The 22,310-nt window shown below is 43.9% G+C and overlaps 2 protein-coding genes across 5 annotated transcripts; both read right to left on the bottom strand.

Annotated features, from left to right (window-relative positions):
• Positions 1-434: 434 nt before the first annotated feature.
• Positions 435-2,785, bottom strand: SMIM26 (small integral membrane protein 26). The gene is made up of 2 exons (XM_030447932.1): positions 2,621-2,785; positions 435-1,059 (listed from the first exon to the last, which is right to left on the bottom strand). The coding sequence occupies exons 1-2, from the start codon at positions 2,778-2,780 to the stop codon at positions 875-877; spliced, it is 345 nt and encodes a 114-aa protein (XP_030303792.1). The 5' UTR covers positions 2,781-2,785; the 3' UTR covers positions 435-874.
• Positions 2,786-3,565: 780 nt separating this feature from the next.
• SEC23B (SEC23 homolog B, coat complex II component) lies at positions 3,566-21,697 on the bottom strand. 4 transcript variants are annotated; one of them, XM_030447679.1, is made up of 20 exons: positions 21,678-21,697; positions 19,064-19,299; positions 17,949-18,006; positions 17,124-17,210; positions 16,674-16,910; positions 16,272-16,357; positions 15,359-15,503; positions 14,852-15,010; positions 13,946-14,061; positions 12,547-12,670; positions 11,891-11,971; positions 11,475-11,564; positions 10,592-10,698; positions 10,263-10,416; positions 8,831-8,908; positions 8,387-8,548; positions 7,450-7,536; positions 5,786-5,941; positions 4,883-4,948; positions 3,566-3,796 (listed from the first exon to the last, which is right to left on the bottom strand). In XM_030447679.1, the coding sequence occupies exons 2-20, from the start codon at positions 19,282-19,284 to the stop codon at positions 3,707-3,709; spliced, it is 2,304 nt and encodes a 767-aa protein (XP_030303539.1). In that variant the 5' UTR covers positions 19,285-19,299; positions 21,678-21,697; the 3' UTR covers positions 3,566-3,706. The 4 variants fall into 4 exon arrangements, with proteins under 4 accessions (XP_030303539.1, XP_030303537.1, XP_008499364.2 ...); XM_030447677.1 differs by lacking the exon at positions 21,678-21,697 and adding an exon at positions 21,475-21,542; XM_008501142.2 differs by lacking the exon at positions 21,678-21,697 and having other exon boundaries at positions 19,064-19,454.
• Positions 21,698-22,310: the final 613 nt, after the last annotated feature.

Consider the following 22,310-nt stretch of genomic DNA (forward strand, 5'->3'; position numbering starts at 1 on the left):
TGCAGAGGTAGGAGAAAGCACCTACAGAAATGAAGGTGTGCAGAAAGAAAGGGGTTGGGATCTGCTTCCTCTAAAGGGAGTTAGTGTCTCTAGAGACTGGGGGAACCTCTTGTAGAAAGCAGAGGCTGGAGGCAGCCTTCTAGAAGTGCAAGTGGTACCTACAGGGAAAAAAAAAGACCCCCCTATAACAATGGGGGTCAGCAGCAAGAGAAGCTGGGGGAAACATCTACAGAAAACAGTGGCCAGGAGCAGCTATGGTGATGTGCACAAGAACTTGGAAAATTCTACAGAATGACAGTTACAGCCACAACAGCTCAGAGGCAGTACCTGACAAGGGGAGGCAGTATGTTTAAGGATCGGATCCTATAGAAACAAGGGCCCAGAGCAAAATGTTTGTGAGTTTCCAGCTTATAGCCGTATTTCTGCACATGTAATTCATCTCTTCTAAGCTTTTATTTGAAAGGCAATTAACAACTCATACCCTAAAGATTACACAACATAATCATTCTGAACAGATCTGTTCAAGAGCCCACCAGCTGAGGAGGAGACTGCAGATCACCCAGGTACGTCCTGCACACCAGTTGGGAAAGCAACTTGCCAAAGCAGCCACAAAGGCCCCCTGCCTAGACTGTCAGACATGGGACACCTGGCGGCCCGCAGATTCACTTACATCTCACAATCTAGTTTTTGCATTTAATGACATGAATACACACGCAATGGACAGTGGCACTCCCAGCAGATGAGAAGGTGTGCAAGTCCCATGAAGTTGTGTCAGAGATGGAGATGTCATTTCAGCAATGCAAGAAGTTTGTCATACCAGGACAACTTCTTGGACGAGGCAGCACTGGCACAAAGTTCTGAGCTTCCTGATCACTCAATTTTTAGAAGGAGGCTCATCATCAGGATCAAAGTATGATTTCACACGCCTTAGCAGTCGAGTAAGAGGAGGTTGAACCTCCTTATATGTTACTGTTGTAGTAATATTAAATCCTAAAGGTGTTTCTGTAACAAATACTTCCTTGCGGGGTCCTTGGTTTTCCTGATGATCTCTTTCATTCTCTAAAGAACAGAAGGAAGAAAAAAGCATAAGTGCACAACAATAAAATGGTTTCATCTGTTCATCATGGCAAAACAGCAGCCACACTGGCATTTGGTCTTCTTTTTTGCTTTTTCTCAAATTCTGTTCAAATAGATAGCAAAAATCTGGTGACTGTAGACAGAAAAAGTGATTTACTATGGTAAGGTTGCTGGAGTTGTATCAGTACTACAGCAGCAGCAATAACAACTGGCTTCCAAGTTAATCATATCACAGCTAGCTGCATGATACTATACTTTAATAAGCAGGACAGTATTGAGGAAGAGGAAAAGGAACAGAGGAACAGAGAATTCCATGGAATGGAAGAGAAGACAATAGTTCCAGTTGGAAGGTTCCTACAGCAATCATCTAGTCCAGCTTTGAACAATTCAGGGCTGACCAAAGTTGAAACATGCTAAGGGCATTGTCCATATGCCTTTTAGATGCTTGATAGGCTTAGGGCATTGATAATCTCTATAGAAAGCCTGCTGCAGTGTTTGACCACCCTCTTGGTAATGAAATTATTCCTAATGTCCAGTCTGAACCTCGGTGGTACAGCTTTGACCATTCCAACAATATAAATAAAAGCAACAATTTGAAAAAGGCCTGGACCCTGTTACTGTCCATTAGGGGCAAAGCCCATGCTTCTCCCATCACCATGGGATTTTTCCTTCAGAGTGAACTTTCTCAAGATGTGCTGCACATACACCCAGCCTGTAGGAGCCTGCCCTGCCTCTGCCAGCTCACCCATCCCATAGAATCATTTTGGTTGGAAAATAACTTAAAGGCCAACCAACCATTAACCCAATACTGCCAAGTCCACAACTAAACCATTTCCCTGAACACCACCTCTACACATCTTTGAAATACCTCCAGGGATGGTGACTCCACCACTTCCCAGGGCAGCCATTTCCAGTGCCTTACAACCCCTTCAGTGGAGAACTTTTTCCTAATATTAAATCTAAACCTCCCCTGGTGCAACTTGAGGCCATTTCCTCTTGTTCCTCTCCTCACTACAACCTCAGGTAGCTGTAGTGATCAGGTCTCTCCTTGGCGTCCTTTGCTACAGGCTAAATATCCCAGGTTTCCTCAGGTGCCCCTCGTAACACCTGTGCTCTAGAACACACTCCATTTTTTTTGCTTTTCTCTGGACACGCTCCAGCACCCCTTTGTCCTTGTAGTGAGGGGCCCACTCCGTATTACTGAGAAATAAACACACTATTGGAGGTGTGGCCGCACCAGTGCTGAGTACAAGGGGGACGATCACTTCCCCGGTCCTGCCGGCCACACTGGTTCTGATACAAGCTAGGGCCCTGCTTTGCTCGGCCGAGAGAACATCCGGAACCGGTGCCCGGAGTCACCCCAAGTCCGTTAAAGCCTGACCCTGAGCCCTGCAGCCTCGCCCCAGCCGAACCCCGCCTCTCCCCACCAAGCCCCGCCCGGGCCCGCCCTCCGCCGCATACCGCAGCCTCCGCCACCAGACACGGCGGAGGTGACCCCCGCCCCCAGCGGCGTCCCCGGAGTCAGGACCCCGTTAGCCCATACCGGGCCCATCGGCACTGGCGGCTTCTCTGCCTGTGGTGTTGGTGTAGTGGATCATGGCCCCCAGCATGGTCCATCCGCCCACCGAGTACAGCAGCGCCGCTCGGGCTTTCCATACCGCCGCCCGCATCGTCTCCCACCCACCAGCAACGTCCTCGCTCATTGGCGGGCCAATGGGGAGGGAGGGACACGCTGGGGAGGGAAAAAAAAAAAAAAAAAAAAAAAAAAGAAATCCCAAACCGTGCGCGCAGGCGCCGTGGCGGCAGCGATGGGAAAGTGGGGGGCGGGGCTGCCTGTTGCTGACACCAACAGGAAGCCGTGATCCCCGGTGACAGCCGTGTGCGGGTCAGAGCAGGAAGCGGAACCAGCGGGTAGCGCGGCAGCGGCAATCATTTACGGGCAGGTAGAACCTGGGCGAGAGCTACGGGACTGAGACCGCGGAGGGGCTGAGGCGATGCATCCCGACCCTGAGCAGGCATTGGGGGCGCGGTGGCAACAGCTGCGTTGGCGGTTTTCAAGCCTGTTCTAAAGTGAGCAAAGGGAGGTATAGACGTTCAGGCCCATAGGCACGGTGACTCCGAGGCAAGAATTCAGCACACCGCCTTCTCAAAGCAAGTGTTTTGTGTCTCCCTTTCTCCACCGTTGTTGTTCTGCACTGTTTCACCTTCAAGAGCTCCACGAAATTATTTTCAGTAGTGTGTATGTACTCAAGCATTAAGCTGAATAAGGGATAGCACTGGATAGTAATGCTCTCACCCAGTTTTATTTTTCATTAATGCAGTCCCAGGTTGCTAAAATACACCTTTTAAGAACACACAACATTAAAAACTCAAAGCTAAAGACTGTTAAAATCTGTATCAGCTAAAATACTTTTCAGTTTTAATTACAGTGTATGAAAAATGTAGGGTAAACAGTATTGACAAAAAGGAATACAAATAAATTAATATCTAGAAGGGCCAAGTACAAAACTCTTCTGGAATGTTTATTTCATTTTAAAACTTAAGACTAAAGAAAAAGAAATGTAAATAAAATGTTCAACTTCTGTCATTAACATGATCTATGTAACTCTTCGTGCTTCTTGAAACAGAATCATGATGCGCTTGAAACTGCCAGCTTCTTCAGATGGTCCATGAATACCTGGAGACTAACATCATCTGTCAGGATTGGAGCTCCTGTCTCCTGCAGAAAAATAAAGAATTAATGAGCCTAAAATAGTGTCGTTAAAACTAGGAACTAGTTGAAAACAAACTGGATGTCAACACTGTGAATTAATTGCCTGTTAAATCAGCCACCTTTTTTCCTGCAGGACATATGGAAAGATGCTACTCTTCAGCAGCAGCACTGACACTATCTTCTAGTGCAATCTGAAATACTGGAAAAAAACAAGTCTCTTCTTTCTACAGCATCAGGAATTTTGCTGCCCAAAGCTCTATGCAAACAAGATAAAGAAACAGGATAAAACAGTGCAGTATTCTCAGATAAATTACAATGTATTCATATGCTAGTTATTTTTTCTAGAATACTAAATACACTGTAACCTGAGTTTTAAATTAAATTTGTAGGGAAGGGTGAAGACAAATTTCTGTATCAGATTATCGGAAACCTGTAAGAACACAGTCTACATCAAATCAGCTGTTTCTTTCAGCCAGCACAGAAAACTAACTGGTCTGCCTGTGCCCCACCTATAGCTGGGATATAGGAAGGGAGATAAGAGAACCAGAATACTCCTTGTGCATACTGCATCACTGGTGTTACCAGCCATTGAGAAAAAAACCTCAAAATCTACTGGATTTTGCTGAAATCTGGGGAGATTCACTACAAGAACAGGAACACAAATTTAGTCAGCCAAACTTGAAAACTGTTACGATCTTCTTGTCATCTAGTGCTCCCCACCAGTACTGTTTATCTTAACAATCATGGACTCGATATACAGGTTGAATAATAATTTACCCTGCCTAAGCTTTAAAGACAAACCTAATCAATCAGTTGAGTCTTTTAAAATGCTAATTGCAGTATCAGCTGGTAATTCCACTATGAGATCCTCTGGTACAGAGAAGTAACCTTCATCCCTTGCACTGCAAGGCACTATAAGATTTACAAACAGTAACATATGCCTGCAAAAAGCTTAGGTAGGAAACAGAGGACAGACATAACCAGCTCATGGCTTGTGGCCATGTGGTGAAACAGGATGGCTGCTATGCAGACAAACACGGAAATTTATGTTTTATAGCACTCCCAAACACAAGTGCCTCTTCCATTGCTTACCTGTCCCCACGCATAGAGGTTATTGTGGGTCTGAGAAGGGTTCACTTTAGACAAGAGGAACCGGGCCTGTTACAACAAAACATTAGAGAGGTAGTTATGTGAAATGGCAGACTTGTCAGCTCCCCCAAGACCTTAGATACATGACTAATGATGTCCCTCCACTCTTGCAAGGAAGGTACTAATTTAACTTAAGCAGGTTTCAAGACCACATACAGCCTGGCTCCACAGGTGATTCATCTCTAAGGGCTCTGCTACAGCAAGAAATGTTTGCCTGGCACAGCAGCTCTGCTTCCATGCAACACGGGCATGTTACCAGCACTCTCCCTCACATATCCCCACCTGCTCTTCAGAAAAGAGGTCAATGAAGCATATGGTAACTTCAGAAATTGATACCAAATGTTTGCTTTGGAGCATCAGTTCCTGCCTCATCGTTGCTACAAGCAAGCCACACACAGACAAACACAGCATATCTGCAATTCCTGGAAGGACAATACCAAACTATTTTATATCCTCATTCAGCATCTGAGAGTTAAGGAACAGACTGTCAATCATTCAGCCTAACTTACTATCCTAGCAACTGAACTGCACTCCCTGTCTTGGCTATGTTTAGATATGTAGCCAATCATTTCATTCTCATCTCTCTGGGGAATAAAATAGTGGCTTTTGGGGGGTCAGTTGGTTGGGGTTTTTCCATTCTTAGATTTCAAAAGCATATCCAGCCACGGACTGACTGATTAAAAGGCAGCGTAGTAAGAGCTCATGAGAAAACGTGCAAGCTCTGTACTTTGAAGATTTACATTTCCACTGTATTTAACTTGCCTCATTTCCTGCTTTACTAAAAAGATGGTTCTGTATTTGCTCTATTTAACACTAGAAGAAGAGCTCATGAGTAAACCTCCTTACCTGACTGCCCCCATGCTCAGTGTGGATATAACGAGGCATCGGGAATCTAGTCTGCAAGATATCCTGGGCATCATCCAGTGGGGCTTGCAGTAGGTGCTTGAAATTTTCATATTCAGGCATGTCTTGGTAACCAGCTTTCTGCCACTGTGCAATAGTCTATTGACAGGAAATGAAAACAATAGTGAAAATGGGTGAAAGTCTCTCCCTTTTTAATATGCGTATCTTATGGCAACAGAACATTACATGTTCTTCTTACAGAGCACAGGGCAAATGCACGCTTTCACTACTCTGGCAATAACATTATTTAGTTAGTGTCTGTTCACAGCCACTCAACACAAAAGATTGCAGCAGTTTGCACAGTGCAAGAGCAATTTGTTCAAAATGTTCTTCAAACCTTCATGTTTCAGTCTGTACCAACACAGAAACACAAAGCATTTATAAATCACTGCTATTTTGAGTCTGTCTTAAATTAAGTATTTCACTACAGTATTTTCAAGGTACCTAACAATAGGTACCTAATAATTGCTCTGTACATGTGCAGATCACCCACTTCCCTTGTCTAAAACTTACCCAGTTGCTGAGTGTCTTGCTCTGCAAGACAGAAACTGTTTAAAGTAACTTGGGAAGATTTACTGTTACTGTTGACTCAAGCATTCAACTCCTGTCCACATTGATCAGGTATCCTGCTCACTTCTCAAAGGGAACAAATCCTATATGGAGTGCAGCTGGGACCTAAGAATGGAGCTGTTACAAACTATGGTGCCAAACCTCAAGCATTCTAATAGCAGTCTTTAAATGAAGTAGCTTCATTCACAAACAAACGAAATAGTTAAAATGTCTCACCAAAACTTCTCACTAATAGGAATGCTTGACAATAAAGCAAGATGAGTTTATTTAAACTACTCCAATCAGATGCCATGTTTAGGTAGAAGAAACTGGATGAGGGCTGCTCCCCAGGCAGGACTATCATGGATATTAGAGGGGGAAACACAAAGAAGAGAGAGATTTCGAGAGAAAAAAATGGAAAGCCAGCTTCCTTTTCATCCCTTACCACGTAAGTATTTTAGGGTGAGAGATATTTCTGTTCTGCAGCAAGAGTAGCATTCCAGCCTCTTACAAAACCTGACGGGACTGAAATACAGATCTACAGGTCTGCATACTGAACAGACACTGGAAAGCCAAGGCTCTGCATACAGGTTAAATCTAGATCTTCAGAAGTGGCCAGTACCTAAAGTGGCCAGAGTAACCTCAGTCACAATGGAAGGAATATAGGAGCAACTGTCAAAAATGTCCAGTATTTAAAAGCAAAAACTGCAAGAGATTTCTTTAAGAGCAGCAGTGTTTAAGTGTCAAAACCCAGCAAACAAGTATATCACATAACAGAAAAATCAAACTGCAGCTGTCTGCTCTGCTTCGTTTCTTTGTCCCTTTCCAGGCATGGTAAGGGACCAAGCTAACATGACAGTTATTCCTCAGTGCAGAACATGTCCTTAGCAACTCCAATAGGATTTTTTTATTAAATCAAGTACTAAAACTAGCAGCATGTATACAATGTTATGCTACCACAGGCTTTGTCGGCAGCTCTTTTTATACTAACAGTGACGCTGTCTGCATGCGCAGCAGAAGGGAGGGAGTGCAGAGAAAGACAACATATTTCACTGTACCTCACCAAGGTAGATAACTATCTGGAAGAAAGTATCCATCAGTAGGATTCTGTCAGGAAGAATACTGCTGCTGTCCAAAAGCACGGGCTGGGGAAAATAAAGAAGAAAGTCAGGCACCACTAAGTCTCAGAACTGTATTAACCTTCATGGTTGGCCAAGCAGCTTTCTCTGCCCTGCTCATATAGATACAACTGCACCAAGGGATGCTCAGTCCATCTGAAGACCTTGCAGAACTCAGTCAGCGACCTGCAGCATCACTAAAGGGAGTAGCAAGTTATCAGCTACTGTCTAAAGCGCAGGATGGGAGAGAGCAATTTCTATGGCTATCCAAGGTTAATCTGAACAGATCTTGAGCAAAAATATCTCAAGAACAATACGGAATGACATGTGGACTTTGGAAAATGCTGCCAAGTACTACTACAGCAGCTCCTGCATTACTTTCCTGCCAGACACACTACTTGCAAGGAAGCTGTCAGTATAAGGCAATCAGTCTGTCCACTGAACACTTGCACAAACACTGCTGCATAAACAACTGAAAATAAGCAGCTGGTGAGAGATTATGACCTGAAAGGGCTGACACTTTCTGACTTATGCAGTGGAGATGGCAGCCTCTGGCAGAGAAGCAAAAGTGATACTGACAGCTGTAATATTCACCAGATGCTGAAGGGCAGGGGCTGTGGCTTGGCAGGAAGAGCAGATTGAGGAGGTTGGGTTTTTTAGTGGTGGGTGTGGTGGTTTTTATTTTGGGTTTTTTTTAATCAAAGCTGTAAGCTTACTGAAAACACAATTCATATTTTACACTGCCCCATCTCATCCTTCAATTATTACCTAGATATACAAAAAATATATAGGAACCTTTTTACTGAAACAGTATTACTCTGACTGAAAACTCATTAGTTTGGCTTGATCCACCTCTTTCTGTTGAACAGGGACTCACCTCAGGAGGTCCATGGAAGGAATAAGCATAAAGGATGGGCTGGATCATAATAAGAGACTGGGTCAGATCTTGCCTAGCAAAGTGATGGCGGTAATAAGAAGACTCATCTGGACTGTTATTGAAAACCTGTAGGAATGGGGAGCGTCGCAGGTGGAACATGAACTGCAGCAGAAAGATAAATAAGAAGAAAATGTCAGCAAACTGCCAAAACCTTTACACCCAAGTCCACTATTTCTGAACAGCAAATGCTTTGAAAAGTCTACACCTTATTAGCTCCTAAGAGTTCTTCCCTTATCAGTCATTTGCAGCACTGAACTGCAGAAGCAGCCCACAAAATTAACAAATCATCTGTTCCTCCCCTCTTGAATCTGGTAAGATATTTTATCATCACTGTCACAGACCTTTGGACACTTTTCCTAGAGCTGTAGGAAGTGAAGTTCTTACCTGAGGATACAAAGAAAAGGATTCTGACAATCTGAAAGAGTTGGGATCATCTTTGTTGTACTGTCCAAATTTCTGACACTGTTGGAAGTAAAACCGATACTTTAGTTATTTGTCTCTTTTTAGTAATTTTTTTTTAAGACTTCTTTTTCAGGAGGCTGTTCCTTTGGTTGTTTTTAAACACAGCAACCAAGACATGAATGTGACAGTAACAAGTGATGTAAAATGTACAGGTTATTTTTCTTTAAGTCAGTGGTTTCTGTGTTGTATGGGAATGAGAATAATGATTTGATCTATTTAACTATATATATATTTTTAATAATTATTTGAAATTATCTAAGACTGAAATAGTGCTTCTAGTACTACCCAATTTTTTCCATTAAGTCAGAGATACTTTGTTAGACCTAAACCACTTTGAACAATATAAAACACTTCTGCAGCAACTCTGCTTCCTTCTAGAGCAGCAGCAGACTGGCATTTCACTAACTGCTTCAAGGTAAATAAGAAGGATCAATAGTTTTTGCAATTTAAGCATAAATTACTCCACAATCATTTCAGCAGGCAGCATGCCCATGTGTGTTTTGGTCCTCAAATTTCTATTTGATACTGGCCCTCTTTTTTCACTGACTGATATACCACAATTGTTAGTATCAGCTCCACATGGGTGTCTGGACAAAGCCAGAGCCAATTTAGGCAATTCAGGTTTGCGAAATTCAAAAAGAGATACTATGAAGCTGCAGAAGTGATTACTGCCTTGAACTTCACACCAGTGAATCCGTATCTGAATGCTGTGTCCAGTTTTTGGCTCCCTAGTGCAAGACTGACATGGATATACTGGAGTGAGTTTAGTAGAGGTCATCAGGTATGGGGCTCGAGCACCTATTGCAGAAAGAGAGGTTGAAGAAGCTGAGTTTGTTCACTCTGGTAAAGAGTGGGGGGATCTGAGAGTCATATCACCATCTACAGCTACCTGACTGGAGAAATAGAAATTCTGATGGGGGTGGAAGAAAAGTAAATAAAAAAATCACAGTGACTGTGATCAAACGTTGGCACAGGCTGTCAAGAGAAGCAAGAGAAACTCCAGAGATCTTCAAAACTTAACTGAACAAGACCTGAAGCAAACTGCTCTAAATTCAAAGCTGACTCTATTATGAGCAGAGAGGTTGAACCAGAGACCTCCAGAGGTCCCTTCCCACCTGCATTATACTCTGTTTCACTATCAATTCTTTACTCACAGGTTTAACCCTTTCAGCACAATGGGATGTTTACCTACCCTGATCATAGTGGCTTCTGAGCTAATCCATACTAAAACTATAGGACTGTAATCAGAGCACAAATGAAGGAAGTCAGTCTGAAGAAAAAACGGTGTTTTTATTTCCAGACACCGTTTTTACCAAAATCAAGAACATGCCCAACTGCAGTGTGTTGCTCTTACCAGTCTGATCAGCTGCCTATCCAGCCATCGCAGAACATCGGGTCCCTCCTCAGATTCAGCTCTGTACACACCCAGCCGTGCCATCAGCACAGCAGCTGCTTCCTGGTCAAACGCAGCTTCTATGTGCTGGAGCTGACTCTGTGCATCTGCCCAACTAGAGGGTTAGTAAAGGGTTAGTGCTATACACATTCGCCTTCAGCAAAACCCAACCAGATTCAGCCTCCCAGTGCTAAATACTCCACAGCCAATGCATGCAACAAAAAGCTAGAACAATTCTGACACAGACTGAAGTTTAAGTTTCTGCCACAGAACTGACATGAAATACTCACTTCCTGGCTATGGTGGTGACACGAATGCGTTTCAGCATACTGGAGTGTTGATACTGAGTGACAAACTGCACTGCTCCTCTGCCTCCTTGAGGTATTGGTGCATTGTGCTGCAAATAAAAAAAAGTAAGCCTTCAAAACAGGCTGGCTTTTTTTTTTCTAGAACACTACGGAGAACTCCAGAGCATCATCTGAGCAATCACAGATTAAGTGCAAGCATCTGGTGGACCAGAGATGATGGACACAGTGTTGGTTTCCAACAGCCCTCAAGGCCTCGACAGAGACAAGCAGTGGTAGCCCCATTTAATACTGTGCATGACACTTCCTTAGCTTGTCCCTTCAAGGACAGCAGCAACTTATACTTTCTATAGCAATGAAGAGCAGGATGGCAGTACAAGGCCTAAGCAAAGGTACTGCAAGTCCATCATCCTATTCCCAAGATTAACAAGCCCACACAGCAAAGACAGATGGAACAGAATTCTTTCAGGGTGACCTTCCTAGCTTCCAGTTTCCACATGCTTAAAAGCTTCCACAGCCAGAAGTTGCTTCTGAGCTAACAAACTATTAAAACTGTGAGGACCAGCTCTCCACGAATTTAAAGGTTTTACTCTTCATAGTGCCTACTGGCAAAACGTTTCTTCTTTATTAAATACTGTAGGAAGAAGACAAGGAAACAATGCAAGTTTTGTACAGAACAAAACTACAATGCAATTTATGCATATGAAAACAACCTCTGAGACTATTATCTTTGGAATAAAATACTTGGTTGCTTTGCAACCATCTATCTGCAACACAGGATGTCATTGCATTTTCTAGCCTTGTTCCAAATAAAGAGTTTGGTGTGCATAAAAAGATGAGGGGGTGAAAAAAAAAAGCCAGAACTGACCTGATTTACCACTTCAAAGTAAATGGCCAGAGTTGTGCTGGGATCCAGACTACAAATTTTCCATTGTGATGTTCCTCCAATTCCAAGCTCCTGCACAGAATTGAAAAGAAAGAAGCATTTTTGTCTCTAGCAGAACACAAGACAAGCTTGTTCAATTCCAATTAGAGGTACAAGTTACAGCAGGCACTACAGATATCTTATCTTTTGGGTGTGAATGAAGTTAATGAAGGACATAAGAGTTAAAAGAAAGCCTCACAGGACAAGAATTTAGTCTAGGGAAGACCCATCTTTTCCTAAGGATGCTTCCAAGTTGTCCTTCATGAAATGACATTCTATCTGAGCTGTAGTGCCAGACAGAAACCCTCCACTGTTTATTTACTCCTTTATTAAAGACTTTTTACATGTCAGAAACTTACATTTTCAGAGACACACGGCCCTTTAGCATTCAGGGATACACATGGTCCAATAGCTCCTGCAATTTTCAGCTCCCTAGAGGTCTAGAACAAGGCAAAAAAAGTTGTGGGGGTTTTTTTGTTGTTTTGCAGAGGTTTTGTGTTGTGGTTTTTAAAAAAAAAAAAACCCTAAAAACAACAACCAAAAAACAAGTCAGTCAAACAGAATATCCACAGACTAAATCAACTGCTCAGCTTTGATGCATACACATGGCTGTCACAGAAAACATCTGAGTACCTTCCCAGATCATCTACTGCTACAATTAGTGTTTGCACTATGTGATCATAAAGATTAGCAACAGTGACATTTTAATAAATAAGACATATTTATAGTGACCACAAGAAAGCATGAAATGTTCCTGCTGAATGAGAAGTTGAGTTCAGCTGTTTAGTTTTGGTGTCGTTTTTTTTTTTTTTTTTTTTTTTTTTTTAAATAAAGTTAATAAGTTTTCAAACAAAAATCCCTCCACTCACTCCAGTACAGTGCTTCTCCCAAAAACAGGCATGACAGCTGATCTCAAGCATATAGAATTTTCTACACCCCAGATACATGACTGCCTTTTGAATGAACAGCACTTGTATTTCCCAGCTAATGTCACCCAGTGAAACTGATCTCTCACCTTGACATCCAAGATTGCGCCAAACGCCATTCGAAACTCCCCACTGAACCCTTTGTTAAACACCCGCTGGAAGGTCTGCTTGAAGAGAGAAGTGTTGAAGGAGTCTCCCATCACCATATGCCCTCTGGGAAAGAAAAAATTATACACAAGGGAACTGAAGGAACTGGGAACTAGAAATAAAGAACAAAGGATATATCTCTCCAGTTCTCATGCATGCAAACACATGCAGAAACTATTTTGAACCATGCCTTCGCATAGGTAGAATTCACATCAGGGAATGCAGATGCATGGACACCTCCTCCAAAGCCAGACAAGTTCACACTCCATCTTTGCCAGCTCAATTTCACAACTCTATTTCTTGCCATCCTTTCAGCTGCCTTCAAAATGCTTATGTTCCATCAGTTAGAAATATCTCAACCCAGAAAAGGGCTTTGCTCAGCCTGGTTTCCCCAAGCACGGCTGGAATCACCCACGCTATAGACAGGATGGCTGCACTGCAGTAGCATAAGGATAGGTCTGTGCTGTGCCTCCCCCAAATGTCTTGGCAAATCCAGGCCTGAACATACCAAGCTTAACCATGCGACCAAAGGATTAAACAATGTCTCTTCTGCTCACTGAATATTATGTGACTATTTACAAATACCTTGCATTTGCTCCCATCGCAGAGTTGGAATTAGATGAACTTTTAGGTCCCTTCCAACCCTAGCCATTCTATGATTGCTCAAACCATCCCTGGACTCCCTAGACACAGCAGATTTTAAATGGCCAATTAATCAGACATGCCAAAAGGCCTTGTTACCACACAGTCTTTCTTGCGGAAACCATGAAGTTCTCAGCAGTTTGGAACTCAGACATTTACCCCTTAAAGATGTTACTTAAAACGAGATCCAGGGGAACCAAGAATCCCTGGAGAAGTGCAAGTGAGCTGTTAAGCAGAGAAAATCAGGCCCACACAAGGAAAGCTTCTACTCACCGCACCTGATGCTCTGCTGATGGTGCTTCAGTCATGCAAACACCACAAAGAACAGCATCACTATCCCATATATTCTGGAAAGAATACTTGCTCTCTCACAATGAGGTAGAAAGCATTTGCAAAAGACATGTTGCACCATGCTTTAGAATACCTTTCTCAAAGCAGGGCATCACATATTCTGCCAGCAGTGCTAATTCACAAGCTGTTTTGAGACTTCAGAAATATGGACTGGAGGTTTGCCATATAATTCCTGACAAATTCAAACCACACTTTAGAACAGAATAACAGAAATCTCACCCTTCTGCCCTGACAGTAAACTTAACTCCCTTGTGAACCATTCTCCCCTCAAAACAAAAACAAAAAACCCAAACCAAACCAAAAAAAAAGAACAGGTGCCAACTTTGTGGTCTCCTGCTACAAACATACCCAGTGATGTTTGCACAACACTTCATCTCTAGTAGTCCAGTCTGGTCCAGGGCACAGGCATAAATGTCAATGCAATGACCATTGGCTGCAGTGCGATTAGCCAGAGTCTCATAGTGCTGGGGAAAACACACAGTGTTTAGGCTGCAACAGTGGGCAATTTTTCTACTGCGCTCCAACTGAAGCCAGCATGCGAAACACAAAGCACAATAAAGTCCTTATCAGTGCTGTAGTAACTAAACAGCCGTTTGCTCTTCTCTGCTGAAGCACACTTCTACTGCCTAAGACACTTGCACTTGGATGAGCTTGTGCTGCATGTCACAAATACAGAGTGAATGGACTGCATGAGATCTTTGTCTGTGATAATTCAGTGCAAACCCAAAGGCTTCCTGGGGATAGTTAAGAGAACAGGTGCCACAGTTCTTTCTGTATGCTGACAGGCACATTTCAGGCCCAACACTTTAGCTGCTGCTTCATACACCAAGAAGATAAAGGAGGCTTTTGGGAAGTAATCAGTTCTTGGAAGACAGGAATATTCCTCCCCAGGAGAGGCAATGATGTTGATGAATCAACACTAACTCTCCAGTTAAGAAGCAACATTGAAACATTACAACACAAGATTGTGCTGGAGAAGTAACTAGGAGGATGTCCTTTTTACCTTTCCCTTGACCTTTCTCACAGTTAAACATACACAAGAGGCTCAGGCACTTCCAGGAGAACCATGCAATAACTGGACATACTGTTCCCTCATCAAGAGAATGAAGTATACTTGTCCCCTTAAGGAAGACACTGGGCAGCTGTCAACAGAGCAGTCTATGTATATTTGTACTGTCCTTTCCCTTCATTTAGTGTTATGACACAATATTTAGTTTTTGTTTTTAAACACACCCAGTAGGCAATAGAACCTACTTTGGTGGCCTTCTTCATGAACCTCACGTTGTCCTTCTCTATATCATGCCAAGAACGAATGGGTGTCTTCAGTTCATCTCCTACCACCATGCCTGGTCCTTGTGTTGGTGGCCCACCTGTAAACAGCATTATTCTGGCCCCTGTGTTTGGAAATGTGCACTAAAATAAAAATAAAGACTTATATTAGAGAGAAAGAGAACAAGGGGGGAATAAAGGAGGAAAGACTGATTAAATTGCAAAAGACTTTCTTCAGAGGCATCTGCATATGTTTGTGCAATCTCATTAGGTGTCACATCATTAGATGTCACCTCCATGATAAAAAGTGATGCACTTCCTGACAGTCACAGCACTCCCAAGTTTAGACTCAAACTGTGTCAAGATTGATGACCTCACAACAGGAAGCAGGCAGTTTCTCTTCTTTTTACTTATATCCTAGACGATCCACAGATAACCCCAGTGCAGAGTATCACCCTCACACAGCAATATAAACAACAGCACCCAGAGTACCTCCAGTAAGCCAACAGCAATTGAAAGAGCTACACCAGTAGAACGTAAAGGCCTCTTTCCCTGGGTCACTGGCCATGGGTCCCTTTGCAGTTCTCCAAGCAGATCTGTTAGATTCATGTCAATCTTGTGTACTGGCTGCAGAAACCTGCAAAAAATAAAATGAATTGTTTTCCTGCTTATAAGTCCCTTCAGTTTAGAGAAGAAAGAAAGTGCCTCTTTGGTAGTCACACACATACATTGCACTGAGATAGTTATCAGAAGCGAAAAATCAGGTTGCATGTTCTTTTTTTTCTATACAAACTTTCCATGATAACAAGCCTGTGCAAAATAAATAAATAAAAAAAAACCAAACAAAAAAACAAAGCAAGACATCAGAAACTGACAAGAAGGAAAAGTCACATAAAGAACTTCAATAGTGATTTAGTCTACCAAAAAGCATCTGAGCTGCCCTGGAAAAAGAGCTGAAAATTATAAAACTCTACTCAACAGAGGAAAATACAGCTTTATTGTTCAATGATCACTTGCTAGGTCAAGGGGTTAGGAGGCAGCACACAGGATTGTTATGTGTAGACCTGATCCCCCATTGACTAGTTAATCAAAAATACAGAGCCATTGCTCCAAACAACTCCTAAGTAAGACCTTTCCAAGGACAGCTACTTTCTGTTTTTCAAGTAGAAATCTAGCTCGAATGGCAATCATGTTCTTGCAACTGCAAAACCAAGATACTACAGAAGACCAACACATTGCCTGCAGCTCTAGTAAATCTCATCTATTTGAAGTAGAGAAATAACTGTGACCAAGACAATACCATTTAAATCTTCTTACAAAGACTACCCTTGGGAAACCAAGGTTTAGAAGCATCACCTCAAAGGAGCATAAAACATCTGCCCTGTTCTTCTGCTGTGCTGCTTACCTGCTTGAAATAATAGGTTGGTCTGGAGTGTGAGGCGGTCTTCCCTGTTGAACTGGGACAACTGGCCTTGAAAGCCCCAGCATATCCTAGAGAACATTAAAGAGAAGGTAGAAGAAATGAATCTTAAAGCAATATACCCTAAGGCCTGCAATACTCAAGAATCAAAGACACCAAAGATTAATAATTTTACAGATTGTCAATTCATTTGGAATTGGCAAACAGGTCCATCATGGAAGATACACAAACTCTATTTTGGAGAAGCTTCCAAGGAATTTATGAAAGCATAAAGACAGGAAGGATATTGACAGGAATAACCCAAAAGTGCAGTGCTTGAAAGCTCAGCAGTGGTGTCAACAGAGGTAACAGGAACAGGCCACTTGCTTAAGATATAGCTGAACATACCTGTATTTGCTTAGCTGTCAGGTCTTTTGTGCCCCTAAACACATAGCTCTTGGAAATTCCTTCACAGCTCAGCTCATGAACCTGGACCATTCTGCCAAATGTGATAAGCCCCACCAGAGCATCACCTGGCAGCAGACTTAGGGACATCTGTAGGGACTCCTTCAGCGCCTGCAAGTCCTCTTCTTCCAAGCACGTGTCAACAACATAAAGGAAGATCAACGGTGTCTGCGGACCACGCTAATGTGGAAAGAGATCAACTTTTAGTAGACACGTGCAAAAGACAGATAACGCTTCATAACAGCTCTTGCCAAGGAATAAAATGAGTCCTGTTGTAAGCACCTTGCAGAAATGTAATCTATTTGCATTATCGCAAGCAAATCTAATACATACATAAGCTGTCACAACCAAGTCAATTCTGGGGTCTTCAAAATTGGCCATGTTTTTTTTTACCTGCACTATATATTCAATTGTTGAAAACTGAGGCATAAGCTCGGCTGGTTGATTGACTTCAGATATACCTGCATATGCTGGAGGGAACTGAAAAAAGAGAATAAAAAATTAGGACAACAAAGTTGCAGGACAGAAACGTAGGACCCTCCTCTGCAGCTGTCCTTCTCATTATGTGATTATTCAACACTGCCAGCACACCAGCTGATTAATTCATGACTAGGGACCTGTGCTGCTGTTTTCCTAAGCAACAGACAAGTGGCCAGTAGTACAGACAGCTACTCAACACACAGTAAATAAAAGATAGGTATAAAGCAGGTACTATGCATTAGCTGAAATTCATTTATCCTCATAACAATTTTGAATGGCAAATGTTTACTCAAATCTAATGAAATTCATACTTAGAAACAGCAGTAAATGTCAAGTGCAATAACCACATTGGAAACACATGAGACAAAACAGCATTCTTATCTCCCTCCTATGCCCTGCATGCTGGTAAAATCACTGGCAAAATTGAACCAAAAATAGTCAAGATGTCATGTAAAACAGACCAATTAAGAAATAATCTGGTCTGGGTTCAGAAAAAGAAAAGGGCCAAGGGAAGGAATGTAGAAAAGTGGAATCTAGAAAAGTGGAATCTAGAAAAGTGGAATCTAGAAAAGTGGAATCTAGAAAAGTGGAATCTAGAAAAGTGGAATCTAGAAAAGTGGAATCTAGAAAAGTGGAATCTAGAAAAGTGGAATCTAGGCTTAACATCCTTTGCCAGGGGAGTCCATCAATAAAACGTCCACTCTAAAGATGGAAAGACTGGTGCTTTTTCCAACTTACCTGATTTCTCTGAAAACAGAAATTACAAGCCCAGAGCTTGGCCCGATAGTCAACTTGGCTGAAAGGGAAAAATATGGCATTGATATAACTATAGGAACAATTTTACAGCACAGCTTCATCATTATCTATGCTGGTTCACAGCACCAAGAAAGAAAGAGGACATCAGACACTCCAACCTGAATAACAAGAGTTTTAGGGATTTGAGTTTCAGACTCTTGTTCTATTGCCAGAAAGTCCATTAAACCATTGAGCTCTACCACTTCTAACCTTGTCAACATGAGAGACCACTGTCAGCTCTCTGGACCTTAGCCTCTGGCAGACAAAGACTTGGGTCTAATAATTCTTTCACTACACTTGAACTTACCTGACTTGTCTTATTGTTTGTACAACTGTAGCAAACAAGTGCTCCAGTCACAAAGCACTGAGCCATTCATCCACATCCTGTTCAAACACTGAACAAACACTGTTCCCTACCCCAAAATGTTTACTCTCCTTTGCCCATAACAACATCCTCATACTGCTGGTGCAGTAAATCCTGACCAGATTTCATGGGCTTGATCTCTTCTTACTTCCTCTTATTGGCCTTCCCTGTTTTTTCTCAGCCCAATGCTATTCTCCAACTATGTATGATGATCACATGATTTCATGATGACCCGAATTATTCCTCTTAAATTCTTAGCAAAACTTTAAAGAAAACTTTGATGCCCCTATTGGAACTGGCCTACAAGTAGCGGGATGTATACGAAGCAGGAAACCAGGTGAACATCACAGCCTGGAGGACAGTATCAGTATAACTGTCACCTTTGTTTAAGTTGAATCATTCTCCACAAAATTATCTGAGATGGTAATAGAACTGGCCATTTCCACATCATCTCTGCCTCAACAGCCTCCCCAGAGGCACTCCTCTTTCCTCAGTTTCTGGCAGCTCTAGTAATGGACTGGCATTCAACATTTCTCATTAGACATGCATGGATTTTAACAAACCCACTGCAGCTAAAGGAAAGAGGCTGCCAGGCACTGGGCAGAAAAAAAGGAAAATAAGGAAGTGGTGAAGTTCAGATAAAAACAAGACACTATCGAGCCTCTCTTAATGTCTCCAGCCCGGAAACTCATACCAGAGTGGGTTGAGCACAGCTTTGCAAGTTGGCCTGCTACACAGCACTGGTTCATACTGCACTGGTGGCAGGTCAAGATGCTCCTTCAGTGGGGTCAGAAGACAGGCCAGAGGGACAACCATCCTTGTGGCCTCCAGCCTGCTGGAGGGCCACACATTCCAGCTGAAACGGACTCCATCACGCTCCTCATTTTGCTGGATGAACTCCAGGTACGTTGCCATGGGACTGCAGAAACTCTGAAAGGACATAAGCAACAGAGGTTCAGGGAGTGGTCTCCTTTTTGGACAACAGCAGATAAACTACATGAGGAGCAAAACATAGCAGGGCAAAGCGAATACATTATAATGAGTTAATCATATTATCAAGTGAACCATGTGACTACATTAATCTCTTCTGTCCAGCGCTCTCATCAACATCCCAAATAATTAAACCCCCATGAAACCCAATGAAGGAACCAGAAAATCTGACACTCAAAGCCAGAATGCAAGTATTTTTTTCTTGTGATCCACATTTAACATCCCAATACTCCATCACCCTCAGGCTGGCCTCAAATCCTGTCCAACTCAAATCACTAAAGAAAAACAGGTCAGATTTGAAGTCTTTGGGCTAGAATCTCAGGGGGAGAAAAAGAGGCCAAATCTGAGACCAAAACAAAACACTCACCACAAATTTTAACTAGTTGCCAGGCTGCCCCACTTACAAATAAAGAGGCACACATAACAAACAGGTCAAAAAATTACTTTGGTGATTTTAGACACCCTCTGTGCATGGCACAATTTCTCACTCCCAGTAAAGGAGGAACTGAAAATCCAGTAGACTTCAGAACATGTTCTGTTCAAGAAGGGATATCCCAAACACCCCAGAGAAATCACTCTTTGTATTGTTTTACTCAACTTTTCAGAGTAAGATGCCAGAGCAAGATACTAAGACCTCCCAGGCCACCATCACTTTTTATTTCTCTGAAAAAGGAAAACACAAGCCTACTGAAAAACTCACTTGGCAAATCCAGCCCACAACCATCACCCAGCATTGGCAGCAACTCACAGCACCAGGAGGGCCATAGGAATGTGAAATCAGAAGCATCACATTCCCCAGAAGAGGAGAAATTTTCATGGAACAAACACTTCCCTACAGACCTCCAAACTCATCACCATTTTCTTTATCCTTGCTATTAAGGATTTTAAGCAAGCTCATGAGCACTGCCCTCTATTTCCACCCCCACCTCTGGACAAACGGATAGGCTCAGTAACACACCTCCACCACAAATGGATATGTGAAGGTGAAAGTCTGACCTCAGCCTCCCTGTAAAAGATCCTACACATCAGAGCAGCAAGACAAACACCTGGCATTTCAGGCATGCAGTAAACCCGCAGAGCGACTTTTCCCCATGTTCCTCCAGCTGCAGCCCAGCACCACTCCCCTGCCCCAGGCTGGGTCCCGTTTTCCAAGCTGGGTTTGGCTTGGGCTTTGGCTTCAGGACAGGAAAAGAGGCACTGACACCCCCGTGAAGGGGCCACTTGACGGTCCTGTGCCTGCCCAATCTACCAGCCCTCCGCCAGCACAGGACCCTGCAGCCTCAGTCTCGCAGCAACTTCCAGGACCCACCCCAGCGGTGGGGTTGTTCCAAAGCCCCTGGCCCAGGACAGGACAAACCCCACCGAAGCCTTTGTAGATATGTGACAGTAGTGCTTCTGAATTGGATCTGCTAACCGGAACAACGCTGACCTACCCACCCCTCACAACAAAGCTATAGGCGCTGCTGCTGCTCCCCATAGGGAATGCCACGGATCTCCCTGCACAGCTTTAGACGACTCCGATCCTTCAGCAGGAGGCACTACAGATCACTAGGGAGGCCATAGGGCTCACCTCTGCCCCCTACACCACTGATCCCCGGCACTGCTACAGGGCAAAGCACCGACTCCCAGCACAGTCCCGGGGTACACGATGGACGCAAGCCCTGCCCTGTGGGACGCCGCCAGGCCCAAGCACCCTCAGCACAGTCCCGGGGGATCCTGCCGATCTTCTGCCCAGGAAAAGGCACAGGCGGACACCACTGAGCCCCTGCGCTGCTCTATGGGACAAGCACCGATGTAGAGGATACAATCGACCCTGGCTCCCAGCCCCCTCCATAGGGAATGCCACTGACTTCCTCATCCCCGCCTCACAGGGGACACCACTGATCCCCCGCAACCCCCGCTCATAGGCGGCACCACTGACCCCACCGACCACCCACCCCCCTCACAGGGAACGTCACTGACCCCTCCCCAGGTTTCCCCTCACAGGGGACGCCACTGATCCCCCACCCAGCCCCCGCAACAGGAGACGCCACTGACCTCCCCCCCAACCCCTAAGACCCGCTAGAGGGGACAGCAACCCCCTGAGCACGGCCCTGGGTCCCCCGCAGCGCCCACCTGCCCACGCCGCGCCGCTCCCCTCCGCCGCTCTCTCCCGGCAGGCCCCGCGCGGCCGGCAGAGCCAGCTCAGCGGTAGGAGCTGCCCTTAATCAAGATGGCAGCACCCGCACGCCCCGCCCCCCTCCGTGAGGCTCTGCCGACATCTCGGCTAAGGGCATCCCTGGCGCCGTTCTGAAGAAGGGGAAGTGGCGTGACCCTACCAAGCATGGCGAGGCGGCAGCGTCAGGGAAGCCATCTTGACTAAGGGAACCAGGCGCCGCGTGGGGCTGGAGACAAAGGGGGTGCCCCCTGCTAGGGAGCTGGTGGGGTGTCTGAGGGAACTAGGGTTGTTCAGCCTGGAAAAAAGGAGGATGAGGGGAGAACTGAAACTCCTGAAAGGAGGTTGTAGCGAAGTGGGGACTGGTTTCTTCTCCCAAGTTGAGTGACAAGTCGTTGCTTAGAAAAAAAGCCTAAAATTTCTTCTGAAGTTACTCGACAACACTTGCCTTAAAGTAACAGAAGCAAAAATTTTTTTAAATGCTACGCAGCAGTGTGGTTCTCTATGCAGATTTGATCAGCAAACTCTTGTTCTTCTAAAGTATGTCAAAACTCACCTGCTTTACGTCATCATCCTGGATCTGCCTAGAGTTCTGACATTGAAGATGAAAATAAAATGAGAGCCAGTGGAGATCTCTCTGTGAAGATCTACTGATTCAGGTGCAATTTCATACTTCCATTTAATTAGCTAAGAAAACAAAAGCTGGCCAAAATGGGGAGGGAGCTTAGATTGCCTGCAGAGGCTCTCTAAGGGTGACGGGAGGTGATGTATACATGTATGTATGTCCCTTTCCCTT

The sequence above is a fragment of the Calypte anna genome, chromosome 3, assembly GCF_003957555.1.
Source record: "Calypte anna isolate BGI_N300 chromosome 3, bCalAnn1_v1.p, whole genome shotgun sequence".
Classification (NCBI taxonomy): Eukaryota; Metazoa; Chordata; class Aves; order Apodiformes; family Trochilidae; genus Calypte; species Calypte anna.